Source organism: Epinephelus moara, chromosome 6, assembly GCF_006386435.1.
Source record: "Epinephelus moara isolate mb chromosome 6, YSFRI_EMoa_1.0, whole genome shotgun sequence".
In the NCBI taxonomy this organism is placed as follows: Eukaryota; Metazoa; Chordata; class Actinopteri; order Perciformes; family Serranidae; genus Epinephelus; species Epinephelus moara.
The window spans coordinates 24,247,451-24,273,959 of record NC_065511.1 but is presented as its reverse complement, the minus strand read 5'-3'; the positions used below and the strand labels follow the sequence as shown (position 1 = coordinate 24,273,959).

General features: G+C 41.0%; 1 protein-coding gene across 2 annotated transcripts in view; it reads left to right on the top strand.

The window, feature by feature from the left end:
- Positions 1-20,988, top strand: part of xrcc1 (X-ray repair complementing defective repair in Chinese hamster cells 1) — a 33,399-nt gene extending 12,411 nt beyond the window's left edge. The window contains exons 10-18 of one of the 2 annotated variants that reach the window (XM_050046760.1): positions 1,734-1,850; positions 8,498-8,579; positions 8,664-8,763; positions 12,841-12,889; positions 17,132-17,271; positions 17,581-17,671; positions 17,752-17,827; positions 18,888-19,010; positions 19,882-20,988. In XM_050046760.1, coding sequence (XP_049902717.1) covers positions 1,734-1,850; positions 8,498-8,579; positions 8,664-8,763; positions 12,841-12,889; positions 17,132-17,271; positions 17,581-17,671; positions 17,752-17,827; positions 18,888-19,010; positions 19,882-19,989 — 886 coding nt within the window. In that variant the 3' untranslated portion in view covers positions 19,990-20,988. The remainder of the gene's footprint in view (positions 1-1,733; positions 1,851-8,497; positions 8,580-8,663; positions 8,764-12,840; positions 12,890-17,131; positions 17,272-17,580; positions 17,672-17,751; positions 17,828-18,887; positions 19,011-19,881) is intronic. The other variant, XM_050046761.1, reaches the window with a different exon arrangement.
- Positions 20,989-26,509: the final 5,521 nt, after the last annotated feature.

Below are 26,509 nucleotides of genomic sequence, written 5' to 3'. Positions count from 1 at the left end.
GGCTGTATCTAGGCTAACGGCTAACATGCTAACTATTATTTTTATGTCACTAGTCACTTGAAACAAATTTAGGACGATAGGAGACGGGTTGAAATAAACCAAAATTTTCCTTTAAATCAGGCAGTGTTATATTCATTGACAATGCAATTTTTTTGCCCTTTAAGCATCAAATTGATTTAATATTGGCATATAATTGTGAAATATATTTCCACGTCCTCATACTGCCATACTGCCATATACAAAACTCAATTTTATGAATGGTCTATATGCCCATGAAATAAATCCTGAAATAAATGTACAAAAATCGGATAATAATAGGATAATAAATATATAAATAAATATAAAAATGTAAATTAGTCAATATAGTTTAATAAATAAATAAATAAATGGGTTTTTAATTTGTATTTTTTTTATTACTTTTATTTATTTCAGGTGACTCTTTTTTCCTAATGTCACATTTATTTTCCAGCTGTTTTTATTTCCAAATCAAAATTTTAAATCAAAATGCCTCTGATTGATACACACAGCGTACAAATCTTAGACTGATAAATATTGACCGGAATACAAGGTGAATTTTTTTTCCACTATTTTGACTGAGTTGTTTAGAAGGAAGGTAACACATACAGTGAAAAAACTTTTAAGCTTTATTTTAATGTATAGTTTGCAGGGGATTGAAAGGAATGCAGCTGCTACTGTACACCTAACCATTGTACCACTAGCACACTCCAGCACATGATGCTGCCTCCTCCTAATGCACTCTCAGCCCGCTGTGCACTGACTTAGCGGGGGCGAGCAGAATATCATCACTTAGTAGTAAATGAAATTACTACTAAGTGAAGCCCTTGCATTTTTATCTTGTGGCCATCCACAATGATTTAAATGTCTTTTTGATTTAAAAAATTTTTTGCCCCCAATTATTACAAGCAACTTCAGGTAGATTACATATGTTCCAAGAATAGAAGCTACCATTTATGGTACATGTATTTTTAATGAACAGTGCAGCTTGTGTAGTCGTGAAGTAACCCACACACAGTAGTCTGACTTGTTTGTGTCAGTGGAGTTTAATTGACAGTGTTGTTTAGTGCACTTGACAGTCTGTATTTATTGATTTATTTGCCAGTTTTCACAGAAAAACACATCAACAAAATCAGATTTTTATATTCACAACACATCAAAAAGTTGTTGCTGTGAGGGAAAAAATGAACCAAATCCTCAGGTGGCAGAAAACAGCTCAGAAATATTTCTCTATAATGAGAAAGTGAAGACATAAATAGGGAGCATACGCAAAAAAGCTACAGAAAAGCCAAACGTTGGCAGACAATCAGCTGAAAACATAATGAACAGAATAAAGACCTTATTGTCAAAACTGATTTATCACAGTTTCTTTTTGTAGGAAATTGTAAAATGATAATTGTTTTATTGCTGTACTCAGTGTATTACAAATTATTTTAAAATTAAATATCATGGCAACATGACAGATGTGAACAGTTTTCAAATGACTGTCTCATGGGAGATTTTTAACTGTAGTTGATTTTTATCATTGCAACAGATTGCCTGATTGTGTAACAGCGCTGTTAGCACTCTCAGTAATTCACTTTGATTGCATCTTGATCTCTGCTGTCAGAGCACACCATTGCCCTTGTCAGCTTCTCTTTAGTGATATAACCATATGTGTGTCTGTCTGTGTGCGTGTATGTGCCCACGCACGTCTGTTTCGGCCCATTAATCTCCAGCTGTGCCTTCGCCAACACTCCTAAGTACAGCCAGGTGAAATCAGCAGGGGGCATCATCGTACGGAAGGAATGGGTACTTGACTGCCATAAGAGGAAACAGAAGATCTCCTATAAACGGTAAGAGAGTGTGAAATTCAAAACAAATTATTGAAAACAGATCTGTTGATAGTGATAATAGTAAAATGAAATTGGCCAGATTTGGCCACAGGAGCAGCTGGGTGCATTCAGTGTCTAGTTAAAGGGTGCTTCCACAGGGCAACAGCCTGGTTTTAGTGCGGTGCATGTGTTCAGTGTATGAAACCTCATCAGATTAATACTTTCTCTTAAGCCACGTCTGTACCTCTACATTGTACAATCTGTGCACAGCACTCACACTGATTGAAGCGGCCCAAAATACACCCCTCACAGCAGTGATGTCCACTTGCTACAGAGAACATTGTAACCTTGAGCAGCTGATGCCTGCTGTGATCGCAGATTCAACCCAGGCAGCTCCAGCAGCTCTCTAATTATATGCCTCATTACAGGGGGAGCTTTCAGAACGTCTTCTGTCATCGTCCCACGTGAATCTGTCGCTACTGAATAATGTAGACCAGATTACTCATCTTAGGCAGTGGACATCCAGATAAATTTGAAAAAATGTGTTGCACTGTCTGAAGCTTTGCTTTATCATTTAAGGAATTCATTCATACTTGTTTTACTGTGGTGATTGTGTTTGGCATGAAGAAGAATCGCTTTAAAACGAGGCTCCCTCACTTCAAGGTTAGCTAAGGGTATTGAAGTCATTAGTTTTAGGCTTCTGTTGCATTTAAATGTAGGATAAGAAATATGCAGAGCTAGTGTTGGGGTATATGGAATGTCAAAGTATCACCTCTAATGATAAAGTCCGACTTTCAGCCATTTATATTTTTATTTAACCACTTCCAGTCAAATTGCTGATTTCTACATATGTGCCTGTATACCAGTTTTACTACTTACCACGGTGAAACACATTTCTGAGATCAGCACAGCACAGCCAGGCATTTCTTTCATCATGACCACCGCCGTTTTCAGGGACCTTCAGGAACACAGCGCCAGTTTAATTTTGATCGTCCACACAAGGTCTGCAACTAACGATTATTTTCTTCATTGATTAAAGCTGGGTAGGCACAGTAGTGTATCTATTCATATGGCAATAAGATTAAATTAATTATATTCCCAGGAAGAGTGAAAATATTATTGTGAAATATTATTTGATTACAGTGTGTACCATGGACCCCATACATCTGTGCCGCCAGCACCTAGGGGAACTCTAAAGTCACTTTGCCTTCTCACCTTGGTGATTTAGAGAGTAATAACATCAAGGAAGAGAATTGTCCCCAGTTCTCTCACAGGCTGCGTCAGTGATGGATTTGAAAACTTGTCTTGTGGTTGACTGATTGTGTATCTGCATGGATGATTGACGATGATCATCAGCCCTGCAGGGAAGGACTCGCCGCGCCTCGAAAAAGTTAAACCCTGTAGAAACCTTACATTAAATTTCTCATCAGCTTCATGGTCTGCTGGATGGATAGATGGACGTTTTCACTGCCTAGCAGTCCAGAGGTGCCAATGCATAAGTTCAAATGCACTTAACATTTGTCCTTTTAATCCCTACGTTTGGGCTGTAAGAGATTTTGTCATTTGTTTATCAGAGGACATAGTTAAATTAGAAATGTAACGGCATTCTGTTTAGACTTTAGCTGTGCAGGGAACATTACAGAAATATTTCTAGGTCCAATCCCGTCAGATGCCAGTGTGACTTTTACAGACAAACTGATTGGGTCTTTTTCTTGAACCACAAATTAGCTACTCATTTTCAGAAAGAAGTGCATGTATCCAAAAGGGGCTTGTAGTGGTGGTGTTGTTCTCTCAAATATATCTTATTACTCTGTAGCATGAAACAATTGAATTGGGAGCTTAAGCAGTTGGTCGGTTAGTTGATCAATAGAAATTAACTGTGCAACTATTTCAAGAATTGATCAGTCTTTCATTATCTTTCAAGCATTTGCTGATGTCATGCTTCAAAATGTGACGATTTGCTGCTTTTCTTCAGTGAAAATACAGTGAGATACCTTTAAACAGAATATATTCAGGATTTAGACAGTTGCAACGTCACCCTTTTTTCGCAATTTGTTTTTTCATTTCACAAACAAAGCAAATCAAATCAACAAGTCAGTAATTGGCAGATTAATTGATTATAATAAAAAATCTCAGGTCGCGGCCACAATGGGTGCTGTCACAGACTTGTTATTGGTTTGCTCTCATGTAGCTATAATAACTTCTTTTGATGTGACATTTCAAAGACATTTTTGTCCCCCAGTTCCAGCATGATAAATCTGGTGATAAGAGCGGGTGCACAGAAATCAATTTTTACTTATGTTTGTCTGCAAAGCCGGAAATGAAAGAGGTCAGAGTTGTGTTTTTGATGGGATTATCCTGGACAGCCACGTTGTGTGTATGTGTTGTGTAAAGAGTCTGAGAGAGTAATGTGGAAAGCTTATAAATGCTGAACATTAGTTAAGCACAATACTTTGGTTTTATTAAATCTGTTCATCACCAAAAAGTGCACTGAAATGAGAAGTTTGCTGCAGCCTGTGTCGTCATCCTCCCTCATGCTCGCTTTCACATTGTGTGGAAGATCCCTCACCCCCGCACTCCACCCTCCACCCTCCACCCTCCACCCTCTCTTGTTGCCAGAATAACCCATTCCCCTGCCCAGCGCCGCTATTGTGCGGTGCATGGAGTGCGCAGCTTTGATGATGTATCCTTTATTTAAAAGCTGCATCTGCTATGGGTAATTAAAGGGACCACTTACTTTGATGATAACAAGTGCCCAAACAAATACGCACACTCTCAAACTGTTGCTCCATCACGCACACAAACACTTTGTCCCTGAGCATCTGTAGGCAAATGCACAGCTTCAGCTCCTGCCACGCCTACGTATGCTGTAGTGCAGCTAAGCGCCCCAGAAATGCATTCTCCATACTCATTATCCAATCAGTGAGGGTCCAGTGATGGACAAAAAGAGAGGAAAGCAAAAAACACTCAAGCAGCTCTACATCATCCCATCACAATACAGCTGAATGAGTAAACAAATTTCTCATTAAAAATAAGGCTCAGTTTCAACATCTCAGGAGGAATTGGAAAGTAGTTTGCTTCGCAGAGCCAAAATATCAGCACAGTCGTACGCTGATTAAAGTACAGAAAATGCAACTTAATCACATACAGAAACTCATCACCTAAAAGCACATCCAAAAGTGTCAGTTTGCAGTGATATAAAATGAAAAGAAGTATCAGTATCAAGTATCAGAATTGTCACTGATTACCTTTCTCAAGTCATCATCAGTAGTTAACAGAGCATCTACATTTGTATTTGATGAGCCGAGAGACTGATGGCAGTGAATTTTTGTTTAAGAAATTACTTTAAAGATGAAGCATTAGGTAGCGAACTTGTTATTTTTAAGGGTACTGACTGAATAACAAAGCTCAGAGGCTGGCAATGGAGCTCTGTGGCCGGCTTCCCAGTACTTATGGAGCAACCTGGTTCAACTTCAGACAGGAGGCAGAAGTGCCCCAAAGCTGGAAAGCTGGCCACGGAACCCTGTTGGCCGTTCTGTTGGCCGCTTCCTTGGCTTCCCACCGAGCCAAAACTTTGGGCGTCTGTACTTTTTTCTATATTATATTAGTAAGAGCCTTCTATTACTGAAGAGCAGGCACACACAAACACATACACAGGGAGACAGTCAGAGACAGAGGCTTAGCTCTATGTGTGATCAGAAAAGATCAGAGAAACAGAATTGCATGTTTAGTCTACTATCTCTGCAGCTTGTTTAAAAAATAAAAGTACCAGTGTGGGTTTTAATGTGAACCATCTTGCATAGCTTGGTTTTTTACCAGCTCTAAAAAACCCAAGTGTTTCCAGTTCTCCTTTAACAGAGCGTATCGAGCTTTCTGGTCTGTTTTCACGGTAACAACACTTATTGCCATGAGCAACAGATACTGTATTGCTCCCCTGGCCCACAGTGTCATTTTTCATTTTCCAATTTCCTGGACACTGAGTTTTATGAAACAAGTAAGCATAGGTCAGTAAAATGTCTCCTCAGTAAAATGCCTCTCCTGAGCGGAAATAATTACACCTCAACAGTGATACTTCGACTCTTTGCACTTTGTCTGCACTCTTTGAAGCTAATAATGTCCAGGTGACTTCATAGTGCCTTGAGGGAATGTATGGAGAGGGTGGGGAGAAATGTCACATCCTCACTGAACCCTCTCTCACACATCTGGAACACTTGGCTTTTTATATCTTCTCACACTCTCGTAACCTTTTCAGAGATCATTACAGATGGTGTCACTGCCTGTCTCTGGTAACAGCACACTCCCTTCATCTTTTGTGGATTTGTTTCTGCTTCTTTTGTCTTTTTTCTCATGCTTTACTTGATTGTCTAATTATCTGCCAAAGACGCTGGTGTTTGCAGTCTGGATTTTTGTTTATCTGTTTCACAAGAATTTGAATAGATTTCAGCTACATTTTGTGTGACATTATACCAGAGAACAAGTGATTAGTTTTCGATCTTTACCCAGTAATTGTGTCCAACTCATTTGGATGGATTTTGGATGTAATTACACATATTTACAGTCACATGGAGCATTAATAATATTAGCAATGAAGTACCTGCTTTGCCCTTTAAAATGTCCAGTGTGGTACTGGACTTTACTGACACTTGAAGTCAGCTGTCATTAAAAAAATTAAAGCCACAGTGTGTAGGAATTTCTCCCATCTAACGTTGAAATCGTATATTGCATTCAAACGAATAGCGCACTCTAGCGCCTCACTGTTTCGAACGCGTATTGCAACAACGGTAGCCGCTGTGTACCAGAAAGCTATGATAACATTGATGAAACCATGTCATCGGATACTTCATGGAGTATTCATTCAGGCTCCTACACAGACACACGCGACGCGAGTTGACAAACCCCTTCCTCACCATGCTGGCTGTGTTTACAACGTAGGACTTTTTGGGCGGGTGTAAATCGAAACAAACCAATCACGTCTTGTCTTTTGACACACACGCCTCATCGCTCTCCTCACATCACTCACATGGCCTGTGATTGCATTACCTTTCTCCTTTAGCAGCTCTTTCCACCTGGGAAAGGCTACCCCGATGTTGACCCTCGTTTTTTTTAATTTGCCGGTCACGTTGCCTTTTTGATTCCCTTTTGCGCTTTCTTGCAGTAGTGCCGGGGTAGTAACGAAGTGCCTCGTGCTCCTCTCCTTTGGCTTTTCAGTCACGCAACGCTGGCCTGGCTCTCAACGAAAACGCCAAAGGCAGGGCTGTATGTCCCTTGCTGGCGGATGTATTTTCAAGATGGCGAAACGTTATGGAATCCCCCAGACGACTTGCCCGCACAATGTACAAACAAACCTCAAATTCTCCTTTTACGAGAGTAAGTCAGATTATTGGTGGAGGTAATAGTACACCAATGATGACATATTTATGAATGCAGACATCGATTTTTACCAATAAACAACTGAAAATGTTACACAATGTCCCTTTAAGGTGTAGGTTTTTTTGTTTAATGGTACTGAGGATTTTGTTCAATTTTACTTACTTCATTTAACAACCTTAGCTCTGAAAAAGCACAAAGGAATTCTGAAAGAAACACAGGAGCTGGTTGAATGCAATGTTGGCCCAGGAGGGTGATGTGGGATGTTGATCCAGGAGCATATCCTACTTGACAAAATCACGTCGTGCGGTCTCATGGTTAGTGATTGGATTTAGGACCACCATAGATTGTAAAAAATAATGGACATAGCTGCTGTTAAGTCTCACATTTGTTTTGTGAGCTCCTGTTTTGAAGCCTATGGTTCGGTATTATGGCCATCGCCATCTTGGTTTTCTTTGCAGCCAGAAGTGACCATATTTGGATGAGAGGGTGGGGCTGTGAAGGAGCAATGGGTGGATCTGACTGAGAAGCCGAGACTATTGGCAGACGGCATTTCACTGAAAGCAACCCTCCCTTAATTATGTGTAACTGTAAGCCTTGATAAAAAGTAAATGGGTGAGTTCAATAAAATTGGACCCCCGGTGTAGTGGTCATGAGATCAGAGCCAGTTTTTTTTATCAGGCTGTGAACATGATTATTTCTGCTGTAAAGAATTTTAACATGGGTGTCTATGAGGACTGACTTGACTAGCTTCCGGAGACAGCCTCAAGTGGTTATTCAAAGAACTGCAGTTTTTGCCACCTCTGTCTTGGCTTCATTTTTCAAACATGGAGGTTGCCGCTTGAGGACAACATGAAAGCGGCCCAGATCTGATTGGGAAAAGGTCAGATTTATGACTGCTGGCCATCGTAGCATTCTCTTAACCGAGAGTGACTGTGAAACAAGAAAAGGCTGTTGAGGGCATTCTGGGTGAAGCCTAATTTGTGACCGGGTTGTTCTTACATTTGGTTTCATCCTCCTGCAGTAGATTCATCTTGTCTCCCAGCAGGCAAACTTCAAAGTATTTAAGACACAGGCAGCAGTAATGTATTAAACATCAAGAAACTAAATGTCAGGTGAAAAAAAATTACCTTCAGTCTGAACCTTCATTCCACTTTTGCCCGACGAAGGCCCACTGTCGTTTTGAAACATTGAACAAGTAAGACTGATTGGTAGCAAGATATATTGTGCAGGTGTTCTTTTTCCTCTGGCCTTTAATCACCGTGACACATTTTGTTCACCCGTTCTCTGTCTTCCTCTAGGTATTTGATGGATGGAGCAGAGTCGAGTTCGGAGAGCGAAATGGAAGATGACGACCAGAGTGAAGAGGAAATTAACACAAAGGTGAGTTTGTTGTTTTAAGTGAGCCTATAAATGATCCAGTTTTTAACAGTCAGTTTTAATGCTTTCTCCACGCTGTCCTGGCAGACTCCACTGAAGCAGGAGAGACAAGTGACCCCCAAAAAGACACCAGAGAAGAGGAATGATGATGATGAGTATGCCGGCTCCACTGATGTGGATGAACCAGGTTTGAATCTTACTACTTTAATCGAAAGTCCTGCTGTGAAAAGATGTAATGGAACTACCTGATGATCCGTTTAAGATTCAGTCAACGTCAGCATTGCCTCTTCAATGACTCCACACTTATCTCTTTATTTCTTTGCGCACTACAGAAACTGTTGTTGGGATAAAAGAGAAAACACCTAGTTGTTCTGACAAGTGGCTACAACAGTCTGAAACTGTGTTTTTCTATGGACGAAGTTAACCTGAGACAGGCAGACAGACAGGGTGTAATGCTGGGGGAAGGAGTGGGCAGTCAGCCCGTTGAAAAGGTGAAATAGAGAAAATGGAAGAGTGACAGTCAAGACCAAAGAGGCACTTACGGTTTGGATAGAGTTTGACTGGAAAGTAAACAAAAAAATGTGCACAAAGTAAAATTCCCTAACTCTTGAAGGTTAAAACAAACATTTTCTTGTGAGTCATGTGGGCCAACTTATTTCTTTTAGTGTACCTGAAAGTGATGTTGAACTGCTCACCACACCACTTTGATTTTCTTCTACATCTGTTCTCTTTCACTGATAATGTCTGATAACAATTGTTGGACAGATTTCTTAAGAATTTTGTTCAGAAATGTATGGTTTCCAAACAATGCATTTTTACGAGGTAGGTGATCTTGACTTTTCACATTTTATGGGTGCAAAGTGGTGGTGATGTCATTTGGTACAGACATTTATGTCCCCACAAATTAAAGACTTCCCCCTCACTTTGCTTAAAGCTCCATTAGGAGGTCAAAATTCAAACTTTGGTGTGTGACCAATAGTCGCATTCCCATCAACCTCAGCTGCACTTTGTGTTCAGTGCCTATCAAAGAAAGTTAGCATACTAGCACGCAAAAGTTTTCAACTCTATGACTCAGGAAAGGAAGAGGACACATTTGGTCAGATGCTGAATCTGTGACACTATTCTTGGATGCCCCCCCTTGGAGCTGTGATGAGTGTAAATATCTTCTGTGCTGCCGGGCGGGGAGAGTTGTGTGTGAAGCATCTGTGTTTTCACAGACATGGATATAAACTGTAAATGCAACTTGATGTGTTCGTGGCGACGTACAGCTGCAAGGCATAGTTCTAGTTTTTGTTTTTTGTCAGTGTACAGCGTACTTGTGGGGTATATTTGGTCCCCAGACGTCGCTGTGCAGTACAGCAGCGAGGGTCCCAGACCTAGGGTGAATCTGAGTGAGAGGAAGGCAGCTGCCTGGACGAAGAGAGGCTTTTCTCATTAACGCTCCGAGATAACGTTATCTTCTGCCCTCTCCTTAGAAGCTGTGAATTTACAGCTCACAGTAACTTAATATGATACAGTGTGTGGCTTTTGTTTTATATCTAGTGTCACCCAAAAAAGTTGTTGCACATTTCCAATCCGTCATTAGCGTAGTTAGCACACATTAGCTTGGTGGACTAGCTTGGCTTGTGTACTATAGTACCTACACGTTACTGTTACTCTGAGTGTTCCACCAAACCTCATTCAGACCCTCAAACCCTACATGGGAGAAAAGGAACGAGTAGTTGAATGTCTGTATTACACAGCCATATCAGATTCGACTGGCATAACTCTGAGTAGGGTACAACCCAAGCAACATTATACCAGCTTAAAACTAGAATCCTAATGTTGTCATTGTGAACATGTTAGCATGTCTATCTTAGCATTTGGTTTAATGCACCACTGCGCCAAAGTTCAACCTTGCAGAGCTGCTAGCATGGCTGAGAACACCTAAACTCTACAGTTCCTCAGGGTCAACCACTACAAATAAACTGCAATGAATTAGAAGATACAGGAAAACACCATTTGTTTGTCACAGGGGTGAAAACAACAAACCAAAAAGTTCACAGCCACAGCCTGGTGAGTGAAGCAGAAATTAAGTTACATATATATTAAGGCTGCCCCCAACAAAAAGTTTTCCTAGTCGACCAATAGTCGTCATTTAGGGCCATCACTTGACTAGTCGCCCGCATGTTTACGATATTAATGTGATATTAAATTATATATTTTGGGCGGGGCAACACAATGGTTTGAGTTGAAGGTGTGAGAAAGAATAGTATCAGTAACATTGTTAACACTGTGCTACATTACAGAGAAATACAAAACCGTACTAATGAACCTTCATTAATATAGGCCTATATTTTATCTACAAGTGCACGTCACACACTGAGCGAGCCGCCTGTTAATGACGCTGTCGGCAAAGCAGTAATGATTGTGCTAAGTGGCTAATGGGCATGTAGCTGCTTCCATGTTTCAGGTGATACGTCATGTTTGTAGGTGATGAATGATAGGCAAATGTTTGCCTGCAGAGTTTACATATCACCTTGGGTAACTTGGCTGTGGAATAACTGCAGGTACCAGCCCTGGGAATAACGGGCTGTACAGATGTCACATCCAGTTTTCAAGAGGGCAGCAGCAGGTTGTATCTGAGGTTGCTAAGCAACTATAACAAGCATGGTATAGACCATTTACCTGAAAGCCTGAGTGCAGAGCTGATCTTCTCCCAGGAGCTGTTAGTAAGTTTGTAGGTCTATCGTCAGTGGGACAGATGTAAAGCTCTGGGTAGCCCTGCACTAACATGATCAACTTTTCCATATTTATCAGGCTGAATATTTACGAAAGAAGGGAAATATGTCTGTCGGCTGTGATTGGTTTGTGACTCCTGTCTGACTGCTGAGCGCTGCCTTTTCCTGTGTCTGTCCTTTCAAATTATATTCCCACATGGTCCAGTAATACAGGTTTTGATTTATTTCGACTCCTAATAGAGTTTCACTTTCTTCTATGCGAATAAGCGAACAATGAATTCTTGCCGACTAATGACCTTTTCTTTGGTCAACTTTTATGGAGCAGCCCTAATAAATATATACATATATATTTATACAAAGATCCAAGAACTGAAGTGTAAGTGTCTGTGACTCACGGGAAGTGACTCATTCTAACTAACGAGGGAGAGGAGAGGGTAGCACTGGAGCTGAAGAGGACTGAATGAATTGAGAGGAGCAAGGGGACAATGTGAGGGCCGAAGGATTAGACAGAAGGATCACCTTTACAAAGCACTTGGAGATGGATGAGTTGATAACACCACCGTGAAAAGAACAAGAACAATATAGGTACTGTAGATTCTGTCTGAGGGGGAAGCAAGCATAGAGGAGAGATGCAATCACCGTGAAGGGACTTGTGCATGATTCTCATTTCTATGTTAATGCGAGGCCAGAAGTAAAGTGCCGTGGTGCATCAGTGAGGTGACACAGCAAGCCCTGACCCAACAAACACACACAAGGGGAGACGGCATTTTAATTAGACCTGCTTCTCTTTTGCCCCTCAACAGCACAGGATTGTACGATAATGTAAAGTGCTGCCAACAAAGTTTTATCCTTTGAACTGATGATATGTGTGTCACAGAAAAATGGATTCATCTGGTATATTTCTCTTTCTGCTGTGCATCGTGAAAATTTAAGGTCCATTCCATTTTACTGGCATTTTTTAAAAGATATTTAGTTTTAAGATTAAGGGACAATTTAAAATCAATTATACATATTTTTCCTCTGCCCTGTTGTGCTATTTATCAATCCTGATTGTTTTGGTGTGTGTTGCAGAGTGTTGGAGATATATCCTTCTTTGCTGTGATACTGTTGGCGGGTGTAGTTTGGTAGAAAGATAACAGTTCCAACATGAAACTGCTCACAACAAGGTCTGTGGATTATCTTGAGTAACCGGATCATGATTTCTGGGAAGGGACATTGCTGTTGATCAATTATCTTTGAGAGAAGGCAGACATCTCTACAGCCAATCTCGCCAACACTCTGCAACTCACACCAAAACCATTTAGATTGATAAACAGCACTACAGATATGAGAACTTTACTCACTTTAAGGCTGGAGTGCAGTAATGGAAATCGAAGCTACAGGCATATAGCAACAACCTTGAATTGATATAGTAAACTATAAATATATATAACATATCACAAACTTTTCTGCAAGGCCTTCTCTAGCATGAAAATAAACCAGACACGTCAGCTCTTTAGGTTAATCTTTTTACCATATTGACTAATAAACGCTTAATTTCACAGGAGGTGGTGATGAGGACTCTGCTGTGGACACTGAGGATGAGCTGCAGAGGTAAACAAAACAAATGATGTCATTGATGCTGATAGTAATTGATGTGGACGGGTTTGTTCTTCCGTGTAATTAAAGGTTGTACACTTGAATTGTGCTCTCTTGTTGGCCCACTTGTAAAATAACCATCAGTTAATTTTAAAGTCAGTAATTGTACTTCAACTTGAAGTGACTTTTGATTTATAATGACACAGTAATTACACAATATGTAGCTTATAGTTTAGTATTGTATTTTTTTTGTAGTATATTGCAGAATTGCAGAGTCAAGTTTATTTTCATATACGTCAAAAAGTACAATTTTACATTCAGATGCAATCCAAGGCATCTGCCCTGGCTCTCTATGTCTTTACAACTATGTATAAATAAGAATAAATGAAACCCAACAACAATAATAAGAGGATTAGCTCTGGCGCCTCGCAGACAGAGGGTTTTGGGTTTGAACCCACTGGCTGGGGCCCTTCTGTGTGGAGTTTGCAGGTTCTTTTAGGTCTTCTCTTGTTTTTCTGGGTTCTCTTGTGTCCTCCTTGCTATGTATCCTGTGCGTCCTGTAACACTAGCCCTATTTAAATAGGAATTGTGCAAATTTGCAGGAAAGCCCAATCAGTCTTTTTTCAGCATTGGCAGTATAAAAACAAAATCAGGGAGTGCAGCAAAATGCTGCCTACCTACTTTTGTTCATACAGAATGCTCCTTTTCGGGGCAATGGGGGGGCGTGAGCAAGTAACAAAATGTGTAGCTCAGCGTGTGACGTAAACAGTGACATACTCCAAGGGAAGCCGCGGCTGGTCAGTCCTTCGGCGATTCTCTCGTAAGTTGGCCTGTTCTTCACCGTCCCCGTCATTTGACGGTTAATGGCCTCTTCATTTGCAAGCGCAATGAGGGCGCGCAATTATTTGCCTCCCCAGTTGCTCATCTTTACTGTAGTGTCTGTCAGGTTTGCATTTCCCTCTTGCTACTAGTTGCTCATTCCTGCTATCAGCTGTTTCCTGTTTATCCACCGCCAGTGGTCCATGGCGGAAGGGCGCCTCGTTCTTATGATATATAGATTATATATACATAATATGATTACCCTACGATTACCCTACGCCTCGGATCAACTCGCCAATCCGGCTCTGTGTGTGGGACACAGATGGACACCTGCCTGTCCTTTCAAACACACTCAGACACAATTTACAACAAAGCACTACAGCGCCTCCATCTTCTCAGGAAACTGAGAAACTGCAATGTCAGTAAAATGATCTTAATGATGGTCTACCGGTCACTCATAGAATCCATTCTCACCTTCAATATCACCTCCTGGTACAACTTTCTCACCAACAAACAGAAAACAAAACTCTCACGGATCACAAATCAAGCCAGCAAAATAATCAGTTCACCACAAACTCCACTGTTCCATCTGTATGAGCGCTCTGTGATCAGGAAAGCCACCCTGATCACAGAAGAACCCTCTCATCCCCTCCATCACTCATTCAGTCTCCTCCCATCAGGCAGGAGATACAAAGTCCCACTGGCCAGAAAAACAATTTACAAAAAAATCATTCATTCCAACTGCAATAACAGCCCTCGACAGCAGAGGAGTTACAGTGCCTTGATAATGACTTGCTGCTGGTCCTTTTCTTTTTTTTTAAGTGTCAATATTTTGTACATGTATCTTTTTTGCGTGTTTTTTAGATCCTGTAAATGTCTTGGATGTCTTTTAAATGTCTTCTGTGTGTGTGTAAACCTGGTGTTGAGCCCTGTCAAAGACAAATTTCTGTTGCCTTTTGGTTCCAGACAATAAAGTTTTCTATTCTATTCTAAAAAATTCTAAACACTCGCAGCTTGCCGGCAAAACGGCCCAACATTCGCCGAAAATCTGGCAGTGTAAAAGGGGCCACTGTGAGTTTTTAAAGTGTTTTCTATTCAGTAATCTAACTCTATAGGTGTTTCCAACCAGAGGAACTTTTTCATAGTTCTCAGAATCCCTCGTTTTGCTGTGTTTGCACTGTAAGAACTAGGAATGATTGCAGTTCTTAGAAAGCCTTTTTTTATCTCCTATATCAAAGTAGGTACTCTCTCAACACAAGAGAAACCATGAGTAACCTAAGTGTTTGTTGATTGGTCAAGCACAGCCAATGCCGCACTGGCAACTGCCATTTAAAAAAAAAAAAAAAAAAAAAAAAAGACCCATCAGCCACAACAGGAAACACAAATTACAGCATGTAGTGAAAAATGGAAGAAAACATGGACAAGTGGACCGACAGTGGAGTCCAGGCTTTACTGAGTGAATTGTATATGGCAATGCAATGGGATTTTGATTCGTCAAAGTAGAAGTGACGGTGCTATACTAACCGCTGCCCAGCTTACAGTAGTTTACGTCACTTCAGTGTTTCTGTTGGCGGTGCGGATGCAAACAGATAAAAGCTCTCAAAGGTATTTAGTTCTTTGGGGGAGCTCCCCAGTGGGCAGTTCTCTCAGGGCACCCTCAGAAAACACCTTTTGAGACAGCTGGTACGAATTCTGATGCTCCACAGGCGTTAACCTGAGGGAAGGAATGGGAACTGACCATGTGTTGTATGGCCCGTGTGCTCCATTATACTTACATCCTTTCTTAAAAATCCTGAATATGTGGCAGTGATGTTCCTATAATGTTTTTAAGCCACCGTTACTCTCCTCTCCAGCTGTTTGTGGTGTTGTTCAGTCATGTTGCCAAACCACACCAGTATGTGACCAGTAAGGATGCTCTCTAAAGTAGCCCAGTTGACCAGGTTTTTTAGAGACATTCAATTTTTTTAAGGCATTGCAGAAGGTAGTGTTTGTTGTGCCTTCATCTTGACACAGCTGGTGTTTAGAGACCCGAGGAGGGAGTCTGAGATCTGAGCCAAAGCCAAAGAATCTGATGTAACTCACAATTTCAACAGGGACATTGTTGATGTTAACTGGTGGCTGAAGATGTTAGTTGGCTTGAGGGTTGTGCTCATAGTGATATATGGCACTGAGGAAGTGACAGAAGTCTTTAAAGAGGCCTTTTTTGTGCTGTTACCTAAAGCAACTTAAACCCATAGATTATTATCACCAGACTCAGTCATCCTCGTTCTATGGGACATTTTAGCATCTGTCAGCTCATCGTTTTGGTTTTAGGACCTTCAGCTTATTGACTCAGTCTCACTGCTCCAATCAGCATTGTTTCCAGTAAAAAACGGTCTGAAATCTCACTGTACTCTAACTGCCCAGCACCGAACAGCAGACAGACAAAGTAACCAACTAGCTGTTGGACTTCCTGAAACATTTACAGTATCAGTGAAGGAGCCATATATTTCCTTCTGGAGTTGGTGGAGATTTAATGTTGCTCTTTGTCTGCTTGACCTCTAATTTGCAACATTAAGACATGTGCCCACAGTGTTTCTACGCAGTTAACAACAAACTTACACTCTGTGTCCAGGCAGCCTGCTACGATCTGCTGTGTGATAGTTTCTAACTGACATGCCATACAGCTCAGGATAGAGAGTGCGAGATTGGCAGTGACGATACCAACACCTTTATAATAAGTTACTAGATTTTCAGCTTGAAGTGCTAAGAGCAGCTGCAGAAAAAGCCAAGCACTCAGAACAAGGATGCTGGGCACAGTGCCTTTTCTGTAGGCAGCTGCAATTGCTCTCCCCTCATTAGGAACAATTTGAAAAACACACTGGCACTCAGAAAAAAACGCTATGTGGACACACACCCTTACATGTCAGTGTTGTGTTTACAACTTGTTCCACTGCCCCAAGTGACTAAAAGTTGTTTTGAACTGGTTTTCCTTTCAAGATTATCTCGGATAAGAGCTCACTTTTCCAAAATGACTAAATTGCTGGTAGACTGGTGGTTAAGTGTGTATTTATACCAAAATACAGAACTAAAGAACAAACAGTAATCTTTAAAAGAACTACTTTTGTACTTGTACTTGTCAGTGTATTTAACTGTAACTTAAATTTCTATGGATAAGGTTGAATTTAGTCCACTAACTACTCTGATGGCCTATATGGAGTGATTACAAAAGTGCAATATTAACCTTAAATCTTCTCTTAACAAAGATTCAACAGCTCCATAAATATGACATCTGTACTGCCCTGCCAATGTAACTGTGACCACCATTACAAGAAGTGATCAGACGAGACAAAAAAACAAAGGCGACAAGCAGAAAGGTTTCTTCTTCTGACAGCCAGGCAGGTGTGGAGCCATGTGGCATAAAAGATACAACAGGTCCTTTACCTGTCCTTGTTACAGGGTGGAGAACGAGAGCAGACAGAAGAAAGCAGCAGCAGCAGAGGGGAAGACAGTGAACCAGGAGGATCCGTACGGGGGGTCGACAGATGAAAACACAGACGCTGAGGCTGAAGAGGATCACTCCATCCCTGAGCTACCAGGTATGTCTCTCTTTGTTCTTGTCTCCGTGTCCTCCTGTCTCTCTTTGTCTGTTCCGATCACAGGAACAGATGTCCCCCCTTACTTATCGGACATTGTAAACACAGACAGAAAGTAATTGGATGGCTTTCCGCCTTTCAGGAACACGACACAAACGTCAGGGTTTGTGCTGTTTTCCTCTGTTTTCTTCGGTGCTTTGCTCCTTTCTCACCTTTTTCAAAGAGCACCTATAATTACTCCTCCTACATATTGTGGAGTCATCAGTTGCACTCCTCTGCTTCTTTCACTTCGTATTTTCTCGTTTCTTCCAGACTTCCTGAAAGGAAAGCACTTTTTCCTCTACGGTAAATTCCCTAACAACGAGAGGCGCCTACTGTTGAGATACATCGTTGCCTTTAACGGGTGAGAAAGAGTTCTAGAAGTAACCCATTACGATTTTTGTGTTGCAAATGTTCGTATAAAAACATGATGTCTTGCTCCAGACTGATTGAGGACTACATGACAGAGAAGGTGCAGTTTGTGGTGACCAGTGAAGGGTGGCACAACTCCTTTGAAGACGTGAGTTGAGTCCTCGCTTGTTTATCCCTAATAATGATGTCTAACACAAGCTTAAGAACATGAACGTCTCTGTGTATGTTGGTTTTAGCATGTGTGCAAGCATGCTTTTACATTTGATTTGATTAGATGAACATAATAGCTTCAGGAAACTTAAAGGCCCTGACACACCAAGCTGGCAGTTGGACAGGTCGTAAGTGTCTGTTGCCTTAGTTTTTGCAGTGTTGTCCTCGCTGTTGGCGCTAGTCGGCCCTTGTTAGATTTATTTTCAGCGTGTTAGAACAGTGTCAGAGACAGCAGGGCCTGTCGGAGAATAAAAACACTCTGATTGGCAGTTAAGCTCAGTGTACACAAAGAGGAAGGGAAGTAAGGAAAGCAAACAAATGATTAAAATGAAGAGGGTGGGGTTGTCCACTAGCTCCACCCCCTCGCTAGTCGGTACCAGCAATATTAGTCGGTTAAACCAGTTAGTGTTTCATTCATGTACGGGGCCGCTTAACTGTCATGCAGCCGACCGCCACTAGTGGGGGCTACAGAGCCGTCAGACAGCAGTCCCCCTCCCCCGTGGTAATGCTCACTGGAGTTTTAAAACAGCACGGTGGGGAATAAGAGCGATGACCTCCCGCAAAACCATCGTGGTTTGGCAGTACTTTGGTCCAGAACATGAAAACAACGTAGTATGTCGGCTGTGTCAGAAAAAACTAGCATATAATCACTCGACTGGAGCAATGCTCAGCCACGTTCAACTCAAGCATTTGGATGTTAGCCTGCTGCTGCTAGCGGTGCTAGCCACATAGCCCAACTTGACATCGTTCACCTGGAGATGCTGTGATCCCGCCCGGTCTGAGGAGATAACGCAGTTCATCACGACAATGACTGCCCAAGATATGCTTCCACTTAACTTTGCTAAAGTTAGGGTTCAGGAAGTTAATATATGTTGAGCCTGAATACATAGTGCCAGGACACAAAAAGATAACCTCCAGACTGAAGCACATTCCCCATTAAATGAGTTTTTTCCTTTTTTTAGACTAGTCGACTAGTCTTAATTAAAATTTTTGTTTAGTTGCCAGGATCACCCCTAGGTGTTACAACAGCGGCCAAGGGCTTGATTCCAACCTATGGCTCCTTGCTGCATGCCTCCCTGTCTGTCTCCACTTTTACTCTGGACCTGTCCTGTCTGAGAAAGGTAAAAATGCAGAAAAAATAATCTTTACCAAAAAAAAAAATTCAAGAGGGAGTGAGACCAAAACAAACTTGTTATATTAGGAAGAAGTCCTTTTTTGAGCCATTGGTCTCGTTAGCAAAAACAGGTCCTAATTATTTGTGTCCCTGTTTGCTACAGTGCACAGCCAGTATCCTTTGTTCTTTCTACATGGGTTGGGTTGTTAATGTGCTAACTAGCATCTTGAATCCACCCTGTCGGTCTCCTGGTTTCCCTTTTTGAATGACTAACACAGACCACTGCTGCCCACTGATATGGAGAGTTATTTCCTCTCACGCAGGCCTGAAGGTACGTGCTAGTCGGCCGTTGGCTCTGCAGTGTCTTCAAATTAACTTCCTGGGCGAGACACAGGTGACGTGAGGCAATGGAACAGTCAGTCTTTAATACCACCACTTCCTTTATGTCAGCTTGGTGTGTCCGGGACTTAATGCACGGTTATACAAAGTACGCTGCTGAAAATCTCTTTTTAAAAAGTCCAAAGAGGGAAAAAAATACAGAGGCTTCTAAGACATTTTCTGTTAAGCAGCAAGCACTTATTTGCTAAGGTATAATCAAATAAAAGCATCGGAGCAAATTGGGAACCTGAGTATTTCAGCTCTGCCAGGGAAAATGTAGCAGTTTTCGGACCAAGTGGCTTTTAAATCTGTTTGAATTTATGAGTCAGAATTGGTTTTCAGCCATTTGAGGGCTTTGCTAGCACCCGAAGTAGAAGTTTCAGTTTAACAATCAGAGTTTAGTTCTTCATTGGCTAATATACTTTTGTGCATTTGTAATTCAATAAGAACACTTCATGACCTCTCTGTTCCTCCTGCTTTCACTCTCACTTCCATCACAGGCACTGATGGAGAACAGCAATCTGAACTTTGTCAAGCCTGCGTGGATTCACGCAATTAATGAACGACAAAAGCTGCTGCCCTATCAGCCCTACTCTGTCGTCCCCTGAACACTGCGCTGTATGTACACACAAAGGTGTGACTCACTTACACTTCATATCCAGACCAACAGGGAAAGCCATACATACATTTTTTTTACTTTTTCAGATTCACTGCTCCACTTACATAAAAGCAAAAAACCATTACTGTTTCATTAATGCATTTCCACTGACTTTATACTTGCTATTCATGAAATGTCTTCGGTCCTCAGGTGTTTTCAACACAGATGTTCTCACCTTTCAGCCAAGATGAGGTCTTTTATAATGGTGTCTGTTGAAGTAAATGTTAGGATAAGGTTTAGATTTATTATTAGCTTTTAATTTGAATGTTGTTAGGTTTAGCTTTGCAAGAAAGTAACGTCTTCATCGTCAGTGTGCTGCTCAGGCACTTTGAGCAAAGCACACTCTCTGATTCAGGACTTGCTTGAATTCTTTGGACCCTGTGCTGCAGTTTGCTGCAGCTCACCTTGGCTACCTCAGGCTCTATCTGGAAATGAGTTATCATCCTGTCCTGACTGCCAGTGGCACTGATAAGACTCTGACATGTGTAAGCGGGAAGACCATTATGAGACCAGCCCAAAGTCGGGTGAAAGGTGCCATTTATTTAAGGCTGCAGCCACCAAATGCAAAAAACCGGGACAACTAACCCTACAAATGAATATAAATTCTGGGGGACTGTTTGTTTTTCTCCTTCTATTTTATTAAATGCCAGGAGTGGGGAAAGTGATGGATTTGTTGGTGTTAAAGTTTGATGAATCTCAGTTTGTGGTTTGGTTTTATTCATGTTTGCTGAATAAATATTACAAGAGATGGACTTGCTCAACAGATGTGAGGACGTAAAACGCACGTCAGCGTTTTGCGTCACTCGAGATTTCCCAAAATGCTTCTTAAGACACGAGGAGGCGACACGAGGCTTGCTCGTCCAAAGCAGCTTGTTTAAGTCTCTTGTCTCAAACTTTTTTTGTTCTTAACTTACTACTTAATTATTTTGTCTAAATAAAAAATAGATTTTTAATTGAATGTGTTGTGCTCATTTTTATTCATTGAACTGTCTTTGCCCTCAGCTGCTCTCATCCCTTTTATGCCTTCTTCTCTGTGTATGCAGCTGAAGAGGCACTCACTTCCTTTTCATTCCTTCTCTCATCTCGAGCGCCTTTCTGCTCTCTCTAATTTACTTCTCGTCCTGTTTCGAGCCCCGGAGCCACCGGGTCCTCTGCTCTTCAGTCAAGGGGATTAGAAAGCAAGAATGTAGATGTGAAACAAGGAGAGGGGGGTTGTGGTGGTTACAGGGGGGAGAGAGGCTGCAGGAACGATGGAGAGGTTTGAACGTGTGTTTTTAAGTAGCCAACAATCAGACTAGTATTGCTCATTTTGTGTAAGGTGAATTCACACATACCAGCAAGTGTGAAACATGTTAGTACCGACTGCTGCAGCCCGTTACCAGGGGCTGATTTGCTTTTCATAAATGGGAGAGTGCAAGGTCAAACCCATTCAGGTGTGGAAGCAGGAAAATTTACAGCAGCTAACAGCGTCATCCTGATACAATGTCATATTTCATCTAAATGCATATCCGTCATGGAGATGGCAGAGAGGATGAGCTGCTTTCAAATTGTCCCATTTGACAGGTCGACTTTGTTCAAACAGCAGAGTTTCCACCTTATTCTTGTCACCTTGATCTCTTCTAGTCAGATTTATTCCTCGCTCTTTGCATTTTTATGTCTCCCATGAATCTTAGCAATGACCTTGACTGACTGTTAGATAGCCAAACATTGTTTGACTCTGTAGTTGTGACGCTCATTATCGTTGGCACCCGGTGTTGGGTGTCCTCGACTGATCAATGTTTTTTTTTAATTGCTGCAAGATTTCAGTTTTTTATTCTTGTTTTCCTTCCATCTTGTCATCATGCTGTTTTTCCTGCAGTGACTCAAAGTGGGTGAATACTTTTGGAAAATGTAATTTGGGTTTTATAGTTCTGATTTAGATCATTTTTATAGAAATGATTTCACTTTGACCTTCAAGGATTTTTTCTGTCGGCCATTAAATGTACTGTGATTCAATGAGAAAACATTTCTGAAAGGGTTGGATACTTTTTTATAGACACTGCACATCAGGTGAAGGACTGAAGCTAAATGCAACTTATTGAGGTTTGGATGAGCTATTCAGTACTTTGGGGTCAAATTAACTTTTGTGCTAGAGCTATATTTCCAAGTGTATGACATCTTTCAGTCAGAAGAAAGCCGAAAAATGATTTTCCCTTCACCTTGTCTGTCAGCCAGCATTATCATGCAGGTAGTGTATGATGTAAGAGAGAAAGTGAAAGGTTATTCACACTGAATTTTAATTTAAGCGTATTGATGAACAGACTGACCTCATGCATTACCTGGATTACTAAGCCAGTTCAATCAGTGGTTCAATTGATGTATTGTGCCCCTGAGAGCAGAAATATTTTCAGATGCTCCCGCAAATTCAAACGAGGGCTACCTGATGGCCCGAGGTGTTTTAGGGGTGAGCAAGATCAAATGCTGCAAACCTGTCTGGATGGAAGGAGTCTGGCTGCTTTTCAAAGGTCCAGATTGTGCCAAGTTGGCTAGAGTGGAGGACGGATGGGGAGTTTAAAATGATGGTTTATGAAAACGATCAAAACTTAAAACAAAATTGTACAATGTACATTGAACAGTTTTGATAAATTTAAAGACAAACGTGCATTCCCATTTTGATGTACAGTAGATTTGTAAGGATTGTTTGCCTTGGTCCCTCAGGTCAGCTGACCTGGGGCTCCTGGCTGTCCCACGCTCCAGACTTGAGCTCAGGGGTGATGGTGCCTTTGCTGTGTCTACCCCCAAACTGTGGAACAGCACCCCCTCCAAATCAGATCTGCCCCCATTGACTCATTTAAGTCCAGACTCAAAATTTGCTTTTCTTCATTAGCATTCGCATCCCCCTGATGTGCCTTTCCCTGATGCATGCCTGTGTGTGTTGTGTCTCTAAATGTGTGAGCTGTGACCTGACAGTTGTGTTGCCTCTCATGTATGTGTTTTTAGCATTTTCTTTTCTTTTGCACAGCACTTTGGTCAACGTGAGATTTTTTTAAATGTGCTTTATAAATAAATTAGAGTTGAGTTGAGAATAAAAGTAGAGGCCATACATTCAAACTTACGCAATGTACAAAAGTATTAGCACCAAAATATATTACGTGCCAAAGGTAAAGGGACTCATTATGCAGAACTGCCCATTTCAGTAAAATATGTAAGCTGTTATCATCATCGATGCATGGATGTGTTTATTATTCTAATGCTGTATAGCTGGTGAAGGTGGGGATACATTTAACTACCTGGTAGTTTCATCTTCAGTAACACATATGTTATTTGTTGCTTGTATTATTAATAATCTGAATCTGTGTAGTAGGCTAACTAAAGCCTTAAAATAAGTGTAGTGGAATAAAAAGTACATTATTTGAAGAAACAAAATGGTGTTACTCAAGATAATTATTTGTGCAGCACTTATCTAAACAAGGTCACAAAGTGCTTCACAAAGTGCATGAAAATAAGATTACAGCATTTAAAAAAAAATGTTAAGAGCCGAGAAGAATAGTGTGTACAGAGGCAAAAATAGAACAGGGGAAATAAAACACACAGTCGACAAATCAGGCATTAAAATGAAAACTTTTCCATGAGAAAATGTTTTAAGCAATGATTATAATATAATATAATATAATCTCCTCAGGCAGAGAATTCCAGAGCCTCAGGGTCTTGATGGCAACAGCTCGGTCACCTTTAGTTACCAAACTTGATCTAGGGATGACTAGCGAGGGTAGGCTGGAGGATCTCATGTCACGACTTGTAGCATAGGCAGTCAGAAGCCCAGCAATATAATGGGGCTAATTCTGAAGTAAAGTACAAGAACCTCAAAGGTATGCTTACAAGTACAGTGTTTGAGTAAATAGCTACTTGCTTGTTTTACCATCACTCTTATTGTCACATTTGTTTCATCAGGATGTGTCAATCAAACTGACATTAATGACATTGTATTCATCAGTGAACGAGTTGATGTGTTGTCCGGCTGACTTTTCATTCACCTGTCCACTCAGGTTCTCCCTTTGGCCCCGGGTATCAGTGATAGTAATATGGCCAGCCTGAAGGACGGTGCCACTGAGGTTTCTTTTTATGATTCATTGTTAAATATGACAGCTGTGACAGCTTCCCTGTGTGACGTCTTACAATCAGTTTTGCCATATGGACTCATTTATTTCTGTTCAGCTCCAAATAACATAACATCTCTGGAGCTTTTTTTTCTTCTAGTCGCCATTAAAGGTAAACCATCAAGCTAAATGAAAAACTGACAACACATGCCAAAAAGTTTCATCAGAGCATTAATGTCAGACAGGAATTGTACATTTTGGACATGTGCTGCATACTGCTTCATATTATAGTCAACTTGTTTAAGAAATTGAATCAAAGTTATTATAAAACTGATCCTCTTATATATAATGTTTATTCATGAAGAGCACTTTTATAAAATACAGTTCTGTTTATTTTGAGGTAAAAAAAAAAATGCCTGTTCACTTCTTAACTGAAACTAAATTGTAAGTGTAAGCTACTAATTGGACACTATTTCTGTTAAATGCACTGTGGACTATGTTTAGAGAAGGCCTTGAGGCTCTATAAAGCTAAGGGACCGTTCTTCACCTATCAGAGGAGGGGGTGGCTTCATTTCTTTATTTATTTTATAATGTTGATCCTCCCTGAAGCTACTGTTGTTATTCCTTGAGCCTCCTCGAGTAACTGGCAGATTATGCATGACCCTCACTCCACCATAAATTTGTGCCAGTTATTAGATTTCTAAAGCTTACCCTTTAATGTTTGAAAGTTAAAAGTTGAAGACGAAAGCCTGGGGTTTTTCACTCTTGCCGTGCATGGTGGTTAGTTAGTGCAAATAATTTGGTTATTCATTTTAAATTAGACAAAGAATAAAGTGATTTTGATGACATATCACTATTTTAAGATCAGATTCGATTAAGTTTTTTTTTTTGATGGAAGAGTTTGTTGCACATGATGTGTCCAAGGACCGTTGGAAATGTGAAAATCCAGTGATCCTTTTTGGCTATGATAAATATATAATGGCCTTCCAAACCTGCCTGGGCATGATTTCATTGAGAATTACTGGTAAAATAAATACAAAATACAACCATTTAAATTTTTATGCTCCTCCCCTAAGACTAAAAAAACAAAACAAAACCCTGGTGCTAAAAAACATTAATCGACATGCCGCCCCTATTTTGTACCACCCCCATCCACCGTCATAAGTAACGAACAGTCTCTAACTGCTCACCAGGCAAGCTGCTTCTCCCTGTTTCCAGTATTTGTGTTAAGCTAAGCTAACTAGTTGTTTGCCTGATGCAGACAAGTATGAGACTGTTATTGACTTCCTGCTTCCTGCCAAACAGCAAACAAGTGTAGGGGCGACTGAGGACAGCTGTGTTTGCTACGATTTTATGTCAGAACATCAAGGAACACAACTGACCACTCTGTGAGTTTCATGGCTTTGAAAACGAACGTTTAGGGTGGTTTTAAGACAGGTTCACACATGGCCATAGGCAGCAGTGTTAAGCCAGGCAGGGGAAAGCCAAATTCTCCGAAAATGAGCAATCGTCACTATTTTGGTCTTAGCCACTCTGTTTCATCATAAACAACCCAGAAATGGGGCTGAAAGTGCAAAATACCGGACTTCTCCTTTAATACATTTCCATCCCTTAACTGTTATGCAGCCTTTAAAACCAGGGAAAAACACCATTTATGCCATATCACGATACAAGGATATCTAATCTAAGACGATATATAGTCTCATATCTCTATAACGACATTATATCTTCATATTGCCCAGCACTAATGTAGTCATGTTTAAATGGTATGGTTAAATAGCCGACACATGTACGTTTACTTTGTAAAAATCTGGTGTGCGAAGTGTAAATAAACCAAGCACAAAAAGTCAGGAAATTTGTGTTTGGTAGATTATTTCTTTGTTGCAACAACGCTTCTTGGCAATAAATCTTAGCTGTTTGTCATCGGCAGAGAAGATTTGGCACATTTTTCATGGGTGCGACCCACATACTCAGCTCTGCTGCTCATCCCACAAATGCATGTTCCTTACAAATGTGGCACCATTTAAAGGGGAAATAAACAGGCTTTCCAACGGTGTAAGATTTATTGCCAAGAAGCATTGTTACAACAAAGAAATCATAGACCGCGGAACCGGGGGGGCCGGGGGGGGCCATGGCCCGGGTAACTTTTGTACTCTGACATAGAGGGCTGCATTGGGACCCGGCGGGACCCAACGCAAATAGTAATGGTCATTTTGATCCACACTCCACTGGCGGTAATGGGCCAATTCGCTGTTTGCCAACCGCCATTAAACAGTAGAAGAAGAAGAAAAAGAAGAAGAAGAAGAAGAAGATGTAGCCTAGCGACAGGATGTCAACACAGGAACTTGGTGCACATGCATGAGCGTTTCCACTCCATATTTATTCATAAATGGA